Source organism: Setaria italica, chromosome VI (genome assembly GCF_000263155.2).
Source record: "Setaria italica strain Yugu1 chromosome VI, Setaria_italica_v2.0, whole genome shotgun sequence".
Taxonomy (NCBI): Eukaryota; Viridiplantae; Streptophyta; class Magnoliopsida; order Poales; family Poaceae; genus Setaria; species Setaria italica.
The window spans coordinates 1,576,340-1,594,611 of NC_028455.1; the positions used below are offsets into that span (position 1 = coordinate 1,576,340).

The following is an 18,272-nucleotide window of genomic DNA, read 5'->3' on the forward strand; positions in this document are numbered from 1 at the left end:
GGATCGCATTCGAGAGCGACATGGCACATTACAAAATCGCCCATGCAACCCACGCTTACACCAAGCAAACTGCCCCAGCATATAGCATCCCACCTGCAGCATGCTATGGGACTCACCAGATTTCCTTCGGCATCGCAATTGCGACACGGAGCATCAGACCGTGACCACCATCATTTAAAAGGAGAAAATTCCACCAACAATATGCTATCCACACGATAAATGCTCGAGGAAAAGTCTATTTTAAAGTTAAAATAAATGAATTAGTGGGACGTTGCCAACAATACAAAGTTACAGACAACCCAAAGACGGTACAGGTCCTGGGGATGATCAACAGCTTCACGAGGTGTACTCGAACGCCGGGGGCGGCTGGGGCTCCTCGTCGACGGCCATGGCGGATCCCTGCTCGCTGGCGTTGGGTGCGGCGGCGTTGTTCGCCGCGGCGGTCGAGGGGGCATCGGTGAGGACCAGCTCCTCGGCCTCAGTGGGCTTGAGGTCCCGCAGGAGGACAAACCCGGACGGCGCGGCCTTCACCGGCTCGTACCGGCTGTCTTCCAAGAACTTTATGAACTTCTCCTGGGCTGGGATGACCCGGGCAGGGTTCGTCAGGAGCTGGAAGGTCGGCTCTGGCTCAGGGGCCTTCTTCTCTGCAGCAGCACCGTCGACCTGAGCTCACAATCACAGATGAACCATGTGTCAGAGTCACGAGCAGTTGGATTATAAATCAAACAAAGCAGTTAATTCATCTCAGAAACTACTGATCAATCCTGCAACTCTTACCTGCATGGAAGTAGAAGCAGCAGAAGCGTCCTCGCTTGGTGGCGCTGCCTCTGCCTTCTCCTTTGCCTTGCTCTCTGCATCCTTCTTCGCCCTAGACTTCGCCTTGGCATACGTTGACAAGATAGCCGTTGGCACCTTGACTGATGCAGTTGCAGTCCGCTGAGTTGTCGGCTTGGGATAATCGAACAGCGATGGCTTGGTGTTCGACAGGAACTCAAACTTTGGCACTTTCAGATCGGAGTTGAGTCCGATGAGAGCTGTCGGGGAGAAGGCAAGGCTGATGAAGTAGGTGAGTGGGTACCAGTACCAGAACTGGGTGAAGACAGCCAGTCCGACAACGGCAGTGAGCCTGTCATGCTTTGACTTTGACTTGAGCTTGATGGTGACGTTCCTGCCGCCAGCATCAATGATGCCGGAAGCCAGTATGGCGCCCATTTTGCTCATGGTGTCCTCGTGCTTGTCAAGAATGATCTTTTCCAACTTGCGCCTGAATGCTCCAACACGTGAATCATAAGATTCATTGGTCTGGATCATCACCATTGCCATGGCAATCAGAGCGCCCTGGCGTACAAAGTCAACGACGTCTGATGTAAGAGGCTCCAGCAAGGAGATGGCTTCACTCAATCCTGTTCCGGCACAGGAGATTCCAACAGCTAGAGCTGCACCATAACGGACATGAGGATTGTATGATTCTGACAGCAGGGACACGATTCTGGGTGTCTGCTCAGGCTCGTTATACAGAACAAAGCCAAGGGCCAATACTGCAGTCCTCCGCACATCATCACTCACGTCTGACACAGCAAAATGCAGAAGCTGGTGGATAGCTTTGTTATTTGCAGTTCCCCTGTATGCTAGAGCCAATGCGTACATACCACCATAACGAAGTATGGGGTCTTGGTCTCTAGTCATTTGTTCAATCAAGGTGTCAGCTTCCTCTTCCCTGCCATACACCGTCAACGCAATTCCAAGTGACAGGCCCCTGGAGAGAGGAAAAGAGTGCATCAGAACAGGAACAACTTTACCATCTTGAGAAATAAATATGTACTGAGATATAACTTGTTCATCAAAAGGCATCCTATATCATACCTGATAATTTTCTCATGTTGTGTATCATGAGCATAGGCAAGCATCTCTGTGGCCTTCTCACTGGCCGTGCCAACCATAAGCAAGCCCATGCCAATGCCAGCTGCTTCGCCAGCCACAGCACTATCCGTGTACAGAACATTCTTAATGTCCTCACATATTTCCTCGTCTGCTGTACCTAATGCTGCAAGCCCGAGTCCCAAACAAGCACCATGCTGGACCACCTGAGTGATTATTATCCAAAGTTAGAATGGTAATGTGTGAATGTTTACTACGTACCTAGTAATCTAAGTAATAAAAATATACTGTAGTCATTTTCATGAAAGGAGAATGTGAGCCTGGAATTGTACCTCAGAACTGGTGTTGCGAAGACTCTCACGGAGAAACTCTTTGATTCCTTCACCATGGTTGGCATGAATCAAACCAAGAGCATAGAGGGCGCCTCCTTCCGAGTATGGACTAGCACTGCCAACAGCACCATTCTGAGGCAGGTAAGGAGCCATCAATGCACGGCCTTGTTGAAGATGGCCTCTATGAATGACGCCTAGTCCAGCAGTGGCACTGAACTTAGACCAGTTGGTTGCCCTACCGAGCCATTCCTGTAACATAGACCAGTATGAGAAAATTATAACGAGAATGCAACCATTGTAAACTGAGAACTGAAGATGCTAGACATTGGTGGCATCAAGTACACAGTGTGAAACAAATCATAATCATACCAAGTTTTCTCTGAGGAAGGTATCAACTGTTGTCCCTGCATGCATGATTGCATTGGAGCATATTGTTGCGCTGTGACAGACACTGTTCCTCATTTCCACGGCTTGCTTTATAGTCTTCAGAATTAAAAGATCAGATCTGTTCAATCAGGAAACAAATAAATGAGACATAAAACTAAAGTAAAAGTCAGCTATCATATAATTCAGTCAGACAATAGCACGTTACCTATTATGGCTGTATAGAAACTGTAATGTCAACTGAATAGATGTCTCTCCTGACAGAATATTCTTAAGTTTTGTCAGCCTATCAGCATGTGCTACTTTGTTTGGATCCACAGCGAGAGCACTGCCATTTGGCATATTTACATCTTCTCCCATCTGGACATCACCAGTCGGTTCTGTAGAAGTATTAGCTGCTTGATCATTTGGTAAAGCCGGTCCGCTGTCAGGTTCAGCTCGGGCAGAACTCAATCCATCAAGGTGATTCCGCACATTCAGGAGGAAAGCCTGATTTTCATTTTCAGCAAGATCGAAAGCAGTTTGGTACGCTAGGAGAGCATCATCCTGGCAAATGAACATAAGATTTTAGGTCAAAACCTGAGGCAAACAGCAAACTGAACATACTATCTTATAAAAGTAACTCTAATGATGCAGAGCAAGAGCTATCTAATCTGGTAAAGGAGAAAAAAACATACCTGGCTCCCAGAAATAAGCTTGTCCAAGATGCTTGCAACAGTTTCTGGCTCATCCAAGAACATAAGACACTGGCAAATGCTCAAATAATCTGGGTTTGGCAATGTCTGGTATATTTTGACAAGACAACGTAGAATCTGGAAATACAGAAACAAAAGTGTTAGATCATTGAAATATTTTTGTGTGCCAATTACAAGCAGTTGAATTGTTTGGTCAGGACCCAATCATCCATAGCATGCACTTACCTCCAATCGATATTCACGATGACTAACATATTGGTGAGACAGATTGATGCAATATGAAAGAGCTCCATGAATACCATCGCATCGAGAAATTGCTCCCTCAAGCTTATCCAGTCTCCTGCACTCAACAGCCATACCCATGGCCTGCTGATATTTTCCATCAAGAATGCACCTGAAAGGCAATGAAGTATTTGTAAGCTCAGAACTGCATTTTTTACAAACAGGAAAACAATGAATCATGAGGGTACTATCATACTTGTCCAGCATTCTTTCCACAATGGCCTCCAATCTTGGGTCCATCGTTTTATCTTCCCCTGCAGCCCTTGATCGGATGGCAGCATATTCATCCAAAGCTTTCGCTGAAGAAAGAACAGGGGCAAAAAGAAAAAGTAGCATTAGCACAATACTTTTAAGAGTGGCAACAGAAACTGCTCAGAGTGCACATGCGATCCTCACCTAGAAGTGTTTGAGCATAATCAGAGTCGTCAGAGACATCAAACAGGGATCCAGCACCAAGTGCATATGACAGAGCATCATTTAGCTCGCCCAAGTAGAAAAACACCTTAGAAGCAACTAGTGCTGCAAGCTGCCTCTGGTCAAACTCCTCGTCTTCATACAAACTCTCACTGCAAAAAGACAGATTACCACATTAGAGCTCCCGTTCGGTGACAAGTTTTACAGTTCTGTAACTAACTATCTAACTTCTATTTGAAACAAAAAGCAAGAAATAAGCCAATGAAAATTCACAGTAACCCAGTAAACAATGAAACTGTACTATTCAGTGACAAGTTTTGCAACTCTTTAATTCTCTAGCTTCTATTTGAAATGAAGAGCAACTGAGTAAGCCAATGGAGAATTCACAGCAACCAGTAAACACATGAAACAGTACTCCATATTATTTAGTGACAAGTTCTGCAACTCTTCAAAAACCTAGACAGTAACATTTAATTCACACCCTACCATCACAGTTCAAACACAATTTTTCTTGAGATTTGTCAGCATAATCAAACGAGAAACTCTAGTGCTAAAGTTCAACTTTTTTTTTCACAATGCCATCCATGAATTGGATCGCATGAATCATAGCAACTACGAAAGGGCGCACCTTGGCGCTGTGAATTCTAGGTTTCTAGTTACCAACTACAGCACATTAAGCCCTCCCGAAACCTCCATCCGAACAGATCGAACCTAGGGTTCCCTGAAACAGGCTCGGAATCCAACCCGACGCGGCGCCGCTGACGCCATCTAGCCCGGTCTCTCCTCTCGAACCCTAACCTAACCGAAATCCGCCTAAACCAAACGACCCGCGCGGCGACGGCGGCCCGCGCCACCCACCGCCCGCCGCCGGCAGTAGAGCGGGCAATCAGAGAGAAGGCGCGGGGCGAGGGGAGGAGGAGAGGAGGGGGGGGGAACTCACATGGAGGAGACGCTGGTGGAGATCTCGTGCCAGAAGGCGTGGACGAGGGAGTTGAGGCTGGAGAGCGCGTGCAGCTTGAGCTCCGGCGCCGGCTCCTGCAGCATCGCCAGCAGCGAGCCCGCCGAGCTCACCATCACCGCCGCCGCCGCCATGTCCTCGCGCGCAGTGCCGATCCGCCGCCGCAGGGTCCTCGTGTAGCCGGTCGCCGCCGGGGCGCGCCCTCCTCGTCGCCGCCGGGGGTGTGGGGGGGATTTCGGGTGGGGTGGGGTGGGCGCGTGCGCTTTTGCTGCGTTGCGGGACTTGCTTGGAGCAGAAGAAGATCGCGGATTCGCTGAGGAGGAGGGGCGCGAGGGCCCCGGCGCAAATATATGGGATCGAGGAGGGGGTATTCCGAAATCTGCTGGCGGCTTGGCAGCAAGCCGAGTCGGATGCGAAGCAGGAAGCGCTGCGTATTCCTAGTCGGATTTGTTATTGTTTTTTTTCCCTTTTCGGAGACGTATTTCTCCGGTCGTGGTGGTGTGGTCGAGTTTTTTTTTTTTGCCTAAAAGGGCATTCTGCAAAGGTTTTTGGAGAGTGGATATTTTTTTAAAAAAATAAATCATGTTTTTTCTATTCTTATTATGATTTAATTTAAAACTCGATTTTTTTTATTTACGGGTAAACGAGAAATGTTTAAAAAGAAATAATTTTATAGTTGAATGGAGCTCAATTTCTTATTTTATCAGTACATAAGAAACGTGCAAAAGGATAATTTCATTTGCTTGATTTTAAAAAGAAATAATTTTATAGTTGAATGGTTTCAAGGCTTGGGAACTTTCATTTTGTGAAGGAAAAGGTTTTGGTTCAAATGCAAACACAAAAGCTTGTCTTGGCTCTGTGACCCGGAACGAGCATTTTGCTTTAGGACCCGTATGAATCTTCAAACTCTCATATGTTTCACTGTCCGGATCCTGGAACACTTTACTGAAGCCTTAGAATATTGAAGTCCAGAATATGAAATCTGCAAATTTTAACCACCAGGGACAAGATCCTGACCATCCTACATGTGAAGGTTTATAAATCACGCAATAGATTTAGGTTATTAATTCAAGCACGGAGTATTAAACAAATCAACTGGCAAATCAAATTCAAATCCACCGCGATGTATGCTATACTTTCTTCAGAATTTGCGCAGCAGAAACTTAAATGAAAATGAAACAAGGCTCCACATGTGAGCAGAGCTGACTGCCGCTGATAGATATCAGGTCAAAAGAATCTGAATTTTTCCTGTAGGGGATCCGGTGCAGAATCTTTGTTGCGCAACCGGATGATTTTTTTTTTTTGACATCAACCAGATGAGTGTTGCTAACGGACTAACAGAGTCTTCCACATTATATGATTTTAGGATAAGAACCAACTACGGACTAACAAAGAGTCTTTCACATGATATGGTTTCGTAATAGGAACCGGCTCATGTTACTTCTCCAGTTCCCGGTCATGGAAAATAAGGCTGACACCTGATATGAGGCCTTTCAGACGAAGATTTCCTTCAGAATTGAAATTTTGGAATGCCCATCCAATAGATTGTATGATTGTTACCTGCAATATATAATTATAGTTCCACCCTCAGTACAAAAATATCAAGTCAGGCTAGTTTATGCTTGTGGCATTGTGACACTTTAAAATTCAACTGGAGGGAACAGTTTAGTATTCATCATCTCAAACAAGCATCAAGAATTTTTTTTTAATATAAACTAGCAAAAAATGTTTTATAACATCAATTGCCTTTGTTCAATTTCTTTGAAGAAAAAAAATGAACGGGCAACAACTTGATATACAGAAATGTGAAGGATTAAATTTCATCTTTTATTCTCCTTGAACAACAAATAGTGAAAAAATTCTCCAGTACTTACTGTTCAACACTGAAAGCAAATGAAGTAGGAGCAACAATATAAAGTTAACACATACCTGGAAGGTGACAATTGCCAAGCGATTTTCCAATATAAAAAAAGAAATTCTCTAGTGGCGTGTTATTTCATCCAAAATGTTGACCACACTGGGTGACAATCTTGGAAGGTATTTGTATACCTGCAGTATGGAAAAATAAGTATGGTTACAATGAGAACCTTTACTAAACTCACCCAGAGTAGAATCAGGAACTGTAATACATCCATAGAAGTCATAAGTCGTAACTAATAGATCAAGCAATCCATAGAAGATTGAATTTTATTCCCAACAAAAAAAATTGGATTTTACTTTATAAAAAGATGATTAAACTGTTGTAAATGTGATAAAAAATGGTAAGGCTGGAGTTTCTAAAATGCGTATCGAAAACATATAAAATGGTGAACTAGGGCAGAAAATTCTTATAAAATTAAGAGGTTCCTATAAAAAGTATGGTTCTTAACTTTATTATAATGTATTGTCATGTACATGTTAGTTTGATGAAAAGGCATGAACCAGACCTACCCAAAACTTTATCAACACGTCGAAAGCAACTGGAACCAAACAAACAAAAAATGTGACTGCAGCTTCATCTGCTTCAAGCCCGTAGTGCTCAAGAATAACCTCAACCAATGTATGCCAACCTGACTCTGAATGGTACCTGCAAAAGTGCAGCTAGTAGACTTCTATATGGTGGATAAAATCATTGCCAATTAACAATGATTAACAACAAAAGGAAGATGCAAACAAATACAATATTAATATATCTACACACCTTAATGAAAAAATAATCAAACAGAAAAACTTTCAATGCTATTTTTTAGTTGTTTGACGGAGAAATATGTATCCCAAAGCAAGAATACAAGACTAAGAGGCAGTTAAATTTTCTCATGGTAGTTCAGCTTTTCCTATGAACCAGCTTCTGACAGGGGAAACAATCTAGCACTAAAGTTAAGTATTTTCCATATGAAGGCATTGTTTTGAACAGAGAAAACAAAAAAAATAATAGTTGAGAGAGAGAGAGAGAGGAAGAAAGTAAAGAGGATATCTCAAGCACACATATAAAGGACAAACCAAGACACAAGCATATAATAGAACTATACCTAATTAGCCCGTTGGCCCAAGTAGTCATAACACAGATACTTCCCTGTACTATGAAATATTTGTACATATGACATTATGTGCAAGTGCAAGGGATGTGTATGCACTGTGACAGGACTATTACTGATGATAAAGTGTGATGAATAACGCTTGCCTAGAGCATGCTGGATTAATGCATATATATGATTACTGCATCAGAACCATACTCCATGCACAGATCTTCTATTTAATAAAAAAAAGAAATTAATATAACATACCCTAGAAGGATGTCTGATATTAGAATAATAAGAAAGGCCTTCCCACTGTCTGAAATGTTATTTAGCAACTTATATCCTGTGAACTTCAGCATCGCAACCTGAATGCGTAGGAGGAAGTAAAGAGTAAGATGTATAAAGGCATAACTCCGTATATTCATTTGAGGAAGAAACAAATGCCACGATAATCAACGAGACAAATTCATGGCTGTCAAGACATTATTGTACAGAAAAGATGTCAGCCAGGTATGCTAACTGAACAGCACGTCACTATCCAAACTAGGTGCAATCATGCAAGCCCAAAGTCATATTTTAAAATTTTGACCACCAATATTGAGTCAGATTTGTGACATGGAAATGATATGCCACTAGTACTAACTTAGAATTATATGGTATACTAAAGAAGAGAAATGATGCAAGTTCTAGTCAGGATGCTTTTGCAGTTATTTGAAATTGACAATATAAATTAACTAGCACTCCTTTGACAACAATAGGCCCAGTAGCACAGGAATCTATCTACTTCTAAGCATTTAAACTCCATTTTAAATAAGAAGAAAACTATATGTGCACATGCACCCTATGAAAAGTGCTACAGATATTTACGCAATTGAAAATGGACAGAAAACGAAATGGACATGCTTTTCTGATAGATACTCACTTTGCTCTGGTTGAAGCAGATAATAAGGAATAGTGCAATCCCATAAACCATATCAGACCATATATTTGCAAAAGCTTTCCGGTTTTCTAATCTCCAGTCATCTCTCAACTCTAACCTGGTAAAATAGAGGAGAAAATCCTTAAGATCAAATAGACTGGATAAGAAAACAATGTTCTAGTATTTAACCGAGGACAAATAGACTTCCGGTGGATAGTGCATTTATGAAAGTAATGATTTGGCCAAGAAAGCAAAGTGATCAGCATTTTTCTCACGCTTTTTCCCGCAGCTCTGACCAGACCTCCTCATCAGAAAGCGGAGGAGATTTACCAATCTCTACTTCAAGTCGGTATCTTGCCTTCTCAATATTTAGGTCTTTAACCATCTGGAGCTTCTGGCTGCGTCTTACATCAAGTAACTCAGCAGCAAGTGGCACCTTCTGGACATACCTGTTATTGAGTAGTGTTCCATGTAATAAATTCTGCATTTAGCATAAATAGATAGTTGCATATAATGACAGAAGCAAAAAAAAAAAAGTTACTCTTACCAGTGCTCACTACTTCACTGACAAAAAGGGATGATATGGAATGGGTGAGATAAATTACCTCTCTAAAAAGGGCAGCATAACATAGTCATGTACTAGAAAATCTATCACCCACGGAACCACAATCAATATTGCCAGAAATTTGGCCTGTAAAGAACAAAGTCCTTTTGTCAGTTTGAAGTGCCAAAGGTCTCAGTCTCACGATGATAATAATATGATGCATGCAAAACTATGCAGTATTTTATTTTATTTCATCCAAATGGATCCTCAATAAGATAACAGGAGTAAAACTGGCTTTTTTTTCTTGTCTGTAAGATGCTCTACTGGTGTATCATAAGAAAAAAATCCTAAGATTGGTAGTGAAGAAGAGCAGTAGTACATGTCATGATTATTGTTGGGAGGTGGATTATGCTATCTGGTGACACAAATAAGTTAGTAAAGAACGCACCGAATTTGTTGAGGCATACATAAAAACTCGATCTTCGAACAACATGTCATCATAATCTTCATTAAGGGGATCCCTGAAAACTTCAATAACACTCTTATCCCTCATAATCTCTGCAGGATCATCAGTTATCTGATCCAACATGCTCGCACCCCCACCCCCGTCTCCACCCCCTGATGTGCTGCCCCCGCTGATCCAATCCTCCCACGACCGCTCCTCGGCATTCATAGCATCCTGCTGGGCTTCCCGCAGCTCAACAATAGCCTCAGCTTTCCTCCTCCACGTCTCAAACTTCTCATTCTCCGACAGCTCTTGGTCATTGCCAATCTCCTCCGACAATTCATCAACCTCCCTCCAGCCAGCCAAGCTCTCCTCATCTTCATTCCCATCGTAGAAAAATGTCTTCCACCACGGCCGTTCCCACTTCTTCGGCCGCCTCCTCTTCGTCGCAAAGACCACCGGGTGCCTCACCCTCCTCCTCTGGGAACCAAGGGTGAACATCTTGTATGCACAAGCACTCCGGCGCCGGATCCTATCCTCAATGAGAAACCGGAGCGCAATGCCATTAGACCTGACCGCAGAACAGCTCATGAAGGTCATGAAACGGCGACCACATGTTCCTAGCCCCAGCGGTACTTGGAACACAAGGGCAAATACACCTGGAGTGGCCACAGGCTCATGTCATCAGCATTCCCCTAATGTCGACGCTGCATATCATTGCAACATAGCAACCTCCACATCAAGAACCCGAGAAGCACCAGTAGCACACATATTGGCAAAGAAATTCGCAGACACTATTCCCTGTGCGGAATTCCTCCAGAAATGGATCCTAAAATAATTCCTTGTCTCCTCCGCTGCAAAAGCAGCAACCGGGACACGGAAGGAAGCTTGCTTGGTGCCTTTGAACCAAGAAATTTAACAGAATCCTGCAGCCTCAAAATCTATCAGGGGTCATTTCTTGCACAATTTGCTGTGCTGAAACAACCGATAAGAAGATCGCTGATGCTAGTATTAACCCGGGAAATTTCGGTCGGTAGCAATAGTAATTTTCCTTCCACAGCTGGCAAACAAGAATTCTTATCTTGTCCTCAGCGCGTCTCCTGGTCACCGAACAGGGATCGAGTCAGCGAGATTGACAAGCACGAAGCCGGCGAGCAGGACGGGGGAACAGGCAGTGCCGTCACGGGCTATTACCTACCTCTGCGCCGCCTCCGCTGCGGCCGAGCTGCCGGCGAGCCCCTCGACGGCGAATGGTGGCACTTAGCAGGTAGCGGCGGGGAAGCAGGCCGGAGGAGACTTTATTTGGCGGCTTCTGGGCAGCGGCGGCCGGCGGAGGGAAGACGCACGCCGGAGGAAGGCGAGGCGGAGTGGATTGGGTGATGGATGATGGATAGTGGAACAGGATGGGCCTAGCTGAGGTGTCTATACTTGTTCCAATAACGGCCAGTGATTTGCACTCTAATCCGTACACACGTGCAACGGATTCACGACGGACACGCACGGCGTCACAGCTCGAATGCTCGATATATATACACGTAGTTCATCTTATCTTATTCGGCTAGTTTGGTTTGTACTCATTCGGTTCAAAAATGTGAGGCGAGTAGCAAGCTGGGGAGGTCGAAAGCCAACGCATGCGAATATCGCGAACACTACAAAGTTGTTGAGCCTTTTTTTTGAGAGGCAACCGGACTAAGAACAAATCTTCAAAAAACAAACTTTGGCTCTCATCAAGTGTCAACCTGGAGGAAGTCCTATCTGGACTACCGATAACTCGAACAGGTTTCCGATAAGATATCTCGGACTCTCTCTAATGATAATAAGATGACTAAATAAAATCAACTTCCAACCTTTAATTAACAAAGCAGCCAACAATCTCTCGAGATGGAATGGCCGCAACCTCAGCCAAGCAGGACGAGCTTGCCTCACCAAAACAGTGCTAATAGCACAACCGCTCTACCTACGGACAGCAGTCAAGATGCCAAACGCAGTACTTGAGGATCTCAACAAAATAAGGAAAAAGTTCTTGTGGGCAGGAGACAAAGCACTCACTGGTGGTAAATGCAAGGTAAATTAGATCAGGAGTTATCTACCAAAAGAAAATGGAGGGCTAGGTGTGCTTAACCTTCACAAGTTCACAAGAGCACTGAGACTACGATGGCTTTGGTACGAGTGAAAGTCACTGCAAAAAACGTGAATTGGAACGGAGACACCATATGATAACACTGATAGACCTGTTCATGGCGTGTACGAATATCACAGAAGGGAATAGCCAGAAGACGAGCTTCTGGCAGTCGGGTTGGCTGCAAGCCATGAGGCCAAAGGACATTGCGTCTAACATCTATGCGATCTCCAAAAAGAAAAAAAAACTATGGCAGAGGCCTTGCAGGGGAATAATTGGATCAAGGACATAAACATACATGGTGGAGTAACAACAATGCACCTCCAAGAATTTATGACGCTTTGGCGACTCACTACAAATGTCCAGTTACAACCACAACAGGAGGACATCATTTGCTGGAAATTTACGTCGAATGGGAAGTGCCCGGCGACCTCGGCGTACAAAGCATAGTTCTTTAGATCCACCAAATCACTGCATAACAAACACTTTGGCACTGTTGGGTGCCACTGAAGTGCAAATTCTTTACATGGCTAATATTACAAAATCGAGTGTGGTCAGCTGATCGGCTCGCACGTAGGGGATGGCCACACTCCCCTATATGCCCCTTATGCAGATGCTAAGTAGAGATTGCACATCACCTATCGGCCAAATACAGATTCACCCAAAGGATTTGGAGCCTGGTGGCGAGCTGGACGACACAACTAAGCATACACCCCTCAGAATGGCGACAAAGCAACAACGTGTTGAACTGGTCGATAAACATGACCACCAAAACAGAAGCCCCCAGGAAGGGAATATGCTCCATGGCACTGTTGATCATATGGGAAATTTGGAAGGAACGGAACAGGCGTGTATTCAATTGAGAGGAGATGACAGCCATCGCATTAGTCGCAAAAATAAAGGAAGAAGCTGGAGATGGATAATAGCAGGGGCAAAGGACTTAGTGTTAATTTCAACTAAAGAGTAATTGTGTAATCGCGTGTATTCTAACCGGCTAGCCGGCTGTAACTCCTTTCTCTATCAATGAAATAGGTACAATCTCGTGCGCATTCGTTAAAAAAAATGTGAGGCAATTGTAAACATTATTGGAATAGGGGGCACATTTGTGTCACACCAAACTCATATACAAATGACACAAAGTTTCAATCTTTGAACATATTTTATGGATGAGTGGAGTATTTTAAAATAGTTATAAATGTTATAGCTTTGCTTTCCGCCTAAACCAAATTTGCCATGGTTGTTTTGCTTGCCATGTAGTTTCATTTGAGTAAAATTCATAAACTTGTTCATATATGTGACCTAGGTCTCCAACTATTAATTTGAAGATTTAGATCAATAAATTAATTAAGTGGTTCAGACAAAATCCAAATCACTTTATTATGTGATGGTCACCCTGCTTAGCATCCACGTGGCATCTGAAGGGACCGTGACACTCTAAGAGGGGGTGAATTGGGTGTTTTAAAAACTAAGGCTCCAAGTACATATAGAAAACTATTCCAATTCTATCTAAATGTATACAAGAGTTTTCTATGTGTTGTTATTTCTATAGCAAAAGAGTTTTGCACCCTAAGTTTCAATCTATAAGCTACACATAGTAGTTCTAGGAAAGTCAAACACAGAATGTAAGTGTAATAAGAAATACGAAAGGTAAATTCTAGGAAAGGCAAACTCCAGGTACGACGACATGTCGAATTTTACTGATGTATCGAAAAGCAAAGCTTTCAGTAGTCCTCGTTGTTGGAGGGGCCTCTCTTAAGGGAATGCACGCGCAAGGGCATAACCTTCGTGGATAGCCGATAAACCTTTTCCAACCACTCTTAGGACACTTGGATAGAAACATGGCCGGAATGATTTAATTGCGCTAAGGAGATTTCGAAAAATTCTATGGCATACGAAGAACTCATCAAAATTTCTATAATACCGAGGGAATTAACTCGTACGGACATACGGAACTCATCAAAACTTCAGTCGCTGATATTCTAGAGGAGAATGAGTCTTTTCTAAATTTCCTAATCATACGAACAATTAATCTAAGCAGGCTGGTAAAACTAATCACTAGTGAAGAAAGAAAGTTAGAATGGCCCCTAAAATGGTCACACTGGAAGCGGCAACAAAAGCAGAGCATAAAACTGATACTCTTTCCCGTGGCAAGCTCAACGAGTCAAACTCCTCGATCTTCATAGCCGGATTGGCTAGTCAAGTGGGCCTCTTGATTAGACTTTCTGAAGTTTTGGTATGGACCGGCTCATCATCATTTCTGAAGTTTACCAGGAACTAGCATCTCTGGATGAATCAAAGCTTGAACTTTTTTTTAAGTGTTAGCATGGTTTCCCTAACTTTGGGAGACTAAACATGAAATTGCTTTTTGTTTTTCCTGTTTCAAAAAATTGGTTACACCGTTGCCGCTACTTTATTACAAACCAGAGGCAATGGTGCAAATATTTTCGGTATAGCAGGGCAATAGTACAAAGTGAGAAGAAAAAAGAGAGAAGGCGAACTCTTAGTTCCGCTGGCCTCAAAGTGGAGGTAACCATTCAGTTATCATTTCTTTTTGCAAGAACAACATGGGAGACACGTACAGATCATTTTGTTCCTAACTAGATATAACACTCTCGAGTAGAGAATGATGTTGTTTTAATCAGACCAAATGGTTCAGCATACCAAGACCAGATCCTCCCTGGAAGTGGTTGGAAGTTTCAAGGAGGGCCAACACCATTTCTGAACGCACAGTGAAAGAACAGATGTGACAAAGCTTGATGAAACAAGCTTCAACTCTAACAATACTTCGCAGGAAGGTGCCACCATGATCAAATGATGCGCCAACTGACACTGATGTATGCATGACATGCATCCATAAATAAAGAACAAAAAAAACAATTAAGATCATGATCGATCAGAACCGAGAAATAAAAGTAACTTCCTTTTTTTTTCTCTTCCTGGAAACTTGATCAGCAGAGCACCGAATCTCCAAGCGAGACTATCCAAACTTTAGTGTCTATATAACATGCACACCTTATGCACATCATTACAGGCGCCCTGGTGCTGCACATAGCACTCCTTAAGCACTGAATGTGTCCAGCAAAAATTCAACACACTCCCAACACTTTACTTTCAAAAAAATTCAACACACTCCAAGCATGACCAAATATTCAAATTATTCTTTGTTGCCCTAAACCACTACTATGTAATTACCTTTTGCAAGTTCAACACAGTGCATGACAGACTTTTCGAGTTAAGACATCTGCTAGACACTTCTTTGATGCTCCCTCGGCCCCCACCGTGATGCTCATCATCCCCTCTCTCCAAAGCAAGAATTTGATGGGCAGATTAGCTAGGGACGGCTCTTTCGTTGCTTGCTCATGTGTTTATAGTTACTATATGGTTTTGCAAAAGCCACTTCAACATAATTTTTTTTTTTTGCAAAAGCCAGACAACCAGGCAGATACTTGAGCTCCCCTGCCACTCCAGAATCAGGTCTTTTCCCCACTGGATGCTCCACCTGCCAGCCTCACTTGTTCCGTACGTACGTAACACTTCAAGTACGCAGAGGCAGTGGCAGTGGCTACACTGAGGCCGGAAATGATCGTATGGATAAATGGATGAATTAATTAGGATTAATAGATTCGTCTCGCGAATTAGTCTTCATCTGTGCAATTAGGTTTGTAATTAGTCTATATTTAATACTCATAATTAGTATTTAAATATTCGATGTGATAAGGAAATTTTAATCCATGGAAACAAACACCCCCTTAGTTCAGTTGTGTCACCTTGATTTATTAATGGACTGAGATCAATAAAGTTTCCTTATTAAAAAGGAAAAAAAATCAGAAGTAGGAAAATAAAATTGCTGAATGATGACAATATGTAGAAGAAACAAAGGTGGTTGATGTCTGCCTCCTTTTTCACTTTTCCCCCATTTTAGTTTGGAGCATACGATAAAAGTAAGGCGGCAGGAGATCCACATAAACGTATCCAGCCATGGCTTTCACTCTCGCCGTCCATTGGTTCTTGACGTACACATGCCCCTTTTCTCCTTTTCCCCTATGTTTGTTTTCACAAACCTCTCGTCTATTGATAGAGATCTTTTACGGTATACAATACTACCTTACACTACTGTTTGAAATGTGTACACCTCTCCTCCATCAATCATATATCATCATCATGCCCTTCCTTTTGCATTTATTTATACCAAACTAACTAAACTTGCAGGATCAGCCCTAATATAAGGCGGTGTCTTAATTTCATGAGACAAAATAAAGCTAACATCCTACATATCCATGCACAAAATAAAAAAAAATCAGAAACAGAAACAGCACATGATAAAAAGATGACGCGATAAGTCTGCCGCCTGGCCGCCTCTCCCTCTTTCCTTTTCACTTCCATTCCATGCCTTGAATCCTCTTTCCAAGGAGATGATGATACCTTCTTCCCCTCTTTCTCAATCTCTCATCACAACACTGTTGGCACACCTTTGGGCCCAGTGACCAGACCACACTGGCAACGGAAGGGTTCTTGTTCTCTTCTCCCCCGGTTCTCCTCCGGGTTTCGCTCGCGCCTTCCTCTTCCACCAGCTCATCGATCTGTCGGCCGTTGCTTCCTTCCTACCGCGATCTTCCTCTTACCATACACACCACCCTAAGCCCTATCCCCCTAGGGCATCAAACGCATAGGATTACACCCTGTTCGTCCTGCTCTTCTTTCCGGGGTTATTCTTGCTTGCGCCGCAGCCCTACCCTACCCCGGCGACCTATATGAATGGGATGCTCCGGTCGTGAGAGAGATGCTCTCTGTTCTTGGGACCGGTAGCAGCCTCTCGCTCTCTCTGACCCTTGCTTGCCCCTGCTCCTGCAAACACTCTGCTCCCCGGAAGAACCTCATCCTGAACTCGGTTTGATTCGGAGCACCTGGTGTTCTGTTCGTCCTGCCAAAAGCAGTTTCCTTCTTTTTTTTTCTTTCCCAGAGTTGAAGACAGTTTCAGGTGTTTCTTCGTCGCAAAGCTTGCGTGCTCTGTTCTTTCGCCTTCACCTTTTCCAGAGCCCGTCCTTGATTTCTGCTCCGAATTTTTCTTTTTTTACACTTTTTAGACTGATTCTTGACACCAAAACATTGTCGGATTCCACTTCCCAGCCTGCTCTGCTCAGTTCCTGATCAGCGATCACCCAACCCGGCGCAGCTGCAGTTCTTGATCGCCATCCATGGCGGCGGCGGCCGCCGGCGCCGGGCGCGCCGTGGCGGTGGCGCTGCTGTTGGTGGTGGTGAGCCTGCGGCGGTCGGAGGCGATCGGCGTGAACTGGGGCACGCAGCTGAGCCACCCGCTGCCGGCGAGCACGGTGGTGCGGCTGCTGCAGGACAACGGCTTCGACAAGGTGAAGCTGTTCGACGCCGAGGACGCCATCCTCGGCGCGCTCAAGGGCTCCGGCATCCAGGTCATGGTCGGCATCCCCAACGACATGCTCGCCGACCTCGCCGCCGGCGGCAAGGCCGCCGAGGACTGGGTCGCTAGGAATGTCTCCGGCCACGTCCGCGACGGCGTCGACATCAGGTTCAGACCAACACCACCGCCTCCCCCTACTTCGTTGCATACCATGTTTCCACTACCTCTGCTCCAAAAGAATGTGGCCATCCTGATTCGCGTGCACTCAACTTTAAAAAGCTTGATCACAAACGATGAACATATGGCCATTCAGTAGCCTTTGTCATTGAAAACGATGTTTTACCTTTGTTATATTACTAAAATTACTTAAAAACTTGAACTTTAATATATTAATACGAAATAATTAGACAAAACAAGGGTCAAATGCACTGTGCCTTGCACATCATGATTCTGTCCGAGACACTGCAAGCAAAAAGAAGAAAAAGATGACCAAAGTCATTGCCAATACATTTTTTTGTTTTGGATTGTTTTCTGTTGGCACATCGAAAGTTTAGTCCCTGTCACATCAAATATTTAGGAGTATTAAATATAGACTAACTACAAAACTAATTGCACAGATGGAGGCTAATTGGGTCGGACTCATCTATGAACCACAATATAAGTATCCTCCTTGAGCGCAAGTCGGCTGACGAGGGCGCACATCTCGTGGGCCCCCCACTAATCTTGCCATAAATGCACCGCGGGGGTTAACAGCGACCTCTGATGACCCGCGCCCCTCAACTTGACCTGCCACAAGTACCCAAGCCGAACACTGTACCTTGACCGTGCAGGCTACAGTGGCCGTGGCTCCCCCTGATTAGTCATAAGGCACTCATGGCATGCGCCGCCCGGGCACAGGAGGGAGCTCTGCCCATTCTCGCACCCCACTATCC

At 44.0% G+C, this 18,272-nt stretch overlaps 3 protein-coding genes across 6 annotated transcripts in view; 1 reads left to right on the forward strand and 2 right to left on the reverse strand.

The window, feature by feature from the left end:
* Positions 1–138: 138 nt before the first annotated feature.
* LOC101768433 (26S proteasome non-ATPase regulatory subunit 1 homolog A) lies at positions 139–5,214 on the reverse strand. Of its 2 annotated transcripts, XM_004972491.4 has the most exons (11): positions 4,926–5,213; positions 3,968–4,137; positions 3,768–3,870; positions 3,515–3,683; positions 3,272–3,406; positions 2,803–3,140; positions 2,580–2,715; positions 2,211–2,459; positions 1,864–2,084; positions 778–1,756; positions 139–663 (listed from the first exon to the last, which is right to left on the reverse strand). In XM_004972491.4, exons 1-11 carry the CDS (start codon positions 5,075–5,077, stop codon positions 337–339), a joined length of 2,979 nt encoding a protein of 992 aa, XP_004972548.1. In that variant the 5' UTR covers positions 5,078–5,213; the 3' UTR covers positions 139–336. The 2 variants fall into 2 exon arrangements, with proteins under 2 accessions (XP_004972548.1, XP_012702481.1); XM_012847027.3 differs by having other exon boundaries at positions 3,515–3,870; positions 4,926–5,214.
* An 858-nt stretch (positions 5,215–6,072) lies between these two features.
* On the reverse strand, positions 6,073–11,336 carry LOC101768831 (chloroplast envelope membrane protein). 3 transcript variants are annotated; one of them, XM_022827327.1, is made up of 9 exons: positions 11,046–11,336; positions 9,851–10,947; positions 9,464–9,549; positions 9,134–9,307; positions 8,862–8,976; positions 8,207–8,304; positions 7,374–7,498; positions 6,873–6,992; positions 6,073–6,503 (listed from the first exon to the last, which is right to left on the reverse strand). In XM_022827327.1, the coding sequence occupies exons 2-7, from the start codon at positions 10,445–10,447 to the stop codon at positions 7,474–7,476; spliced, it is 1,095 nt and encodes a 364-aa protein (XP_022683062.1). In that variant the 5' UTR covers positions 10,448–10,947; positions 11,046–11,336; the 3' UTR covers positions 6,073–6,503; positions 6,873–6,992; positions 7,374–7,473. The 3 variants fall into 3 exon arrangements, with proteins under 3 accessions (XP_022683062.1, XP_012702526.1, XP_012702527.1); XM_012847072.2 differs by having other exon boundaries at positions 7,374–7,509; positions 11,046–11,335; XM_012847073.2 differs by having other exon boundaries at positions 7,374–7,509; positions 11,042–11,335.
* A 4,916-nt stretch (positions 11,337–16,252) lies between these two features.
* LOC101769517 (glucan endo-1,3-beta-glucosidase 6) overlaps positions 16,253–18,272 on the forward strand; it is a 5,079-nt gene continuing 3,059 nt past the window's right edge. Inside the window, exons 1-2 of the mRNA XM_004972494.4 lie at positions 16,253–16,944; positions 17,094–17,508. Coding sequence (XP_004972551.1) covers positions 17,162–17,508 — 347 coding nt within the window. The 5' untranslated portion in view covers positions 16,253–16,944; positions 17,094–17,161. The remainder of the gene's footprint in view (positions 16,945–17,093; positions 17,509–18,272) is intronic.

What these genes read in the sequence shown, in the direction of transcription:
- LOC101768433 (XM_012847027.3), bottom strand. Translation starts at nt 5,077, where the DNA reads ATGGCGGCGGCGGCGGTGATGGTGAGCTCGGCGGGCTCGCTGCTGGCG. An exon ending in CCTTCCTCAGAGAAAACTTG is followed by an intron (nt 2,460 to 2,579) that starts GTATGATTATGA and finishes TCTATGTTACAG; the next exon opens with GAATGGCTCGGTAGGGCAAC. An exon ending in TTCGCAACACCAGTTCTGAG is followed by an intron (nt 2,085 to 2,210) that starts GTACAATTCCAG and finishes ATAATCACTCAG; the next exon opens with GTGGTCCAGCATGGTGCTTG.
- LOC101768831 (XM_012847072.2), bottom strand. Translation starts at nt 10,447, where the DNA reads ATGACCTTCATGAGCTGTTCTGCGGTCAGGTCTAATGGCATTGCGCTC. An exon ending in TCTGCTTCAACCAGAGCAAA is followed by an intron (nt 8,305 to 8,861) that starts GTGAGTATCTAT and finishes CTACGCATTCAG; the next exon opens with GTTGCGATGCTGAAGTTCAC. An exon ending in ACGTGTTGATAAAGTTTTGG is followed by an intron (nt 6,993 to 7,373) that starts GTAGGTCTGGTT and finishes TCCATACTGCAG; the next exon opens with GTATACAAATACCTTCCAAG.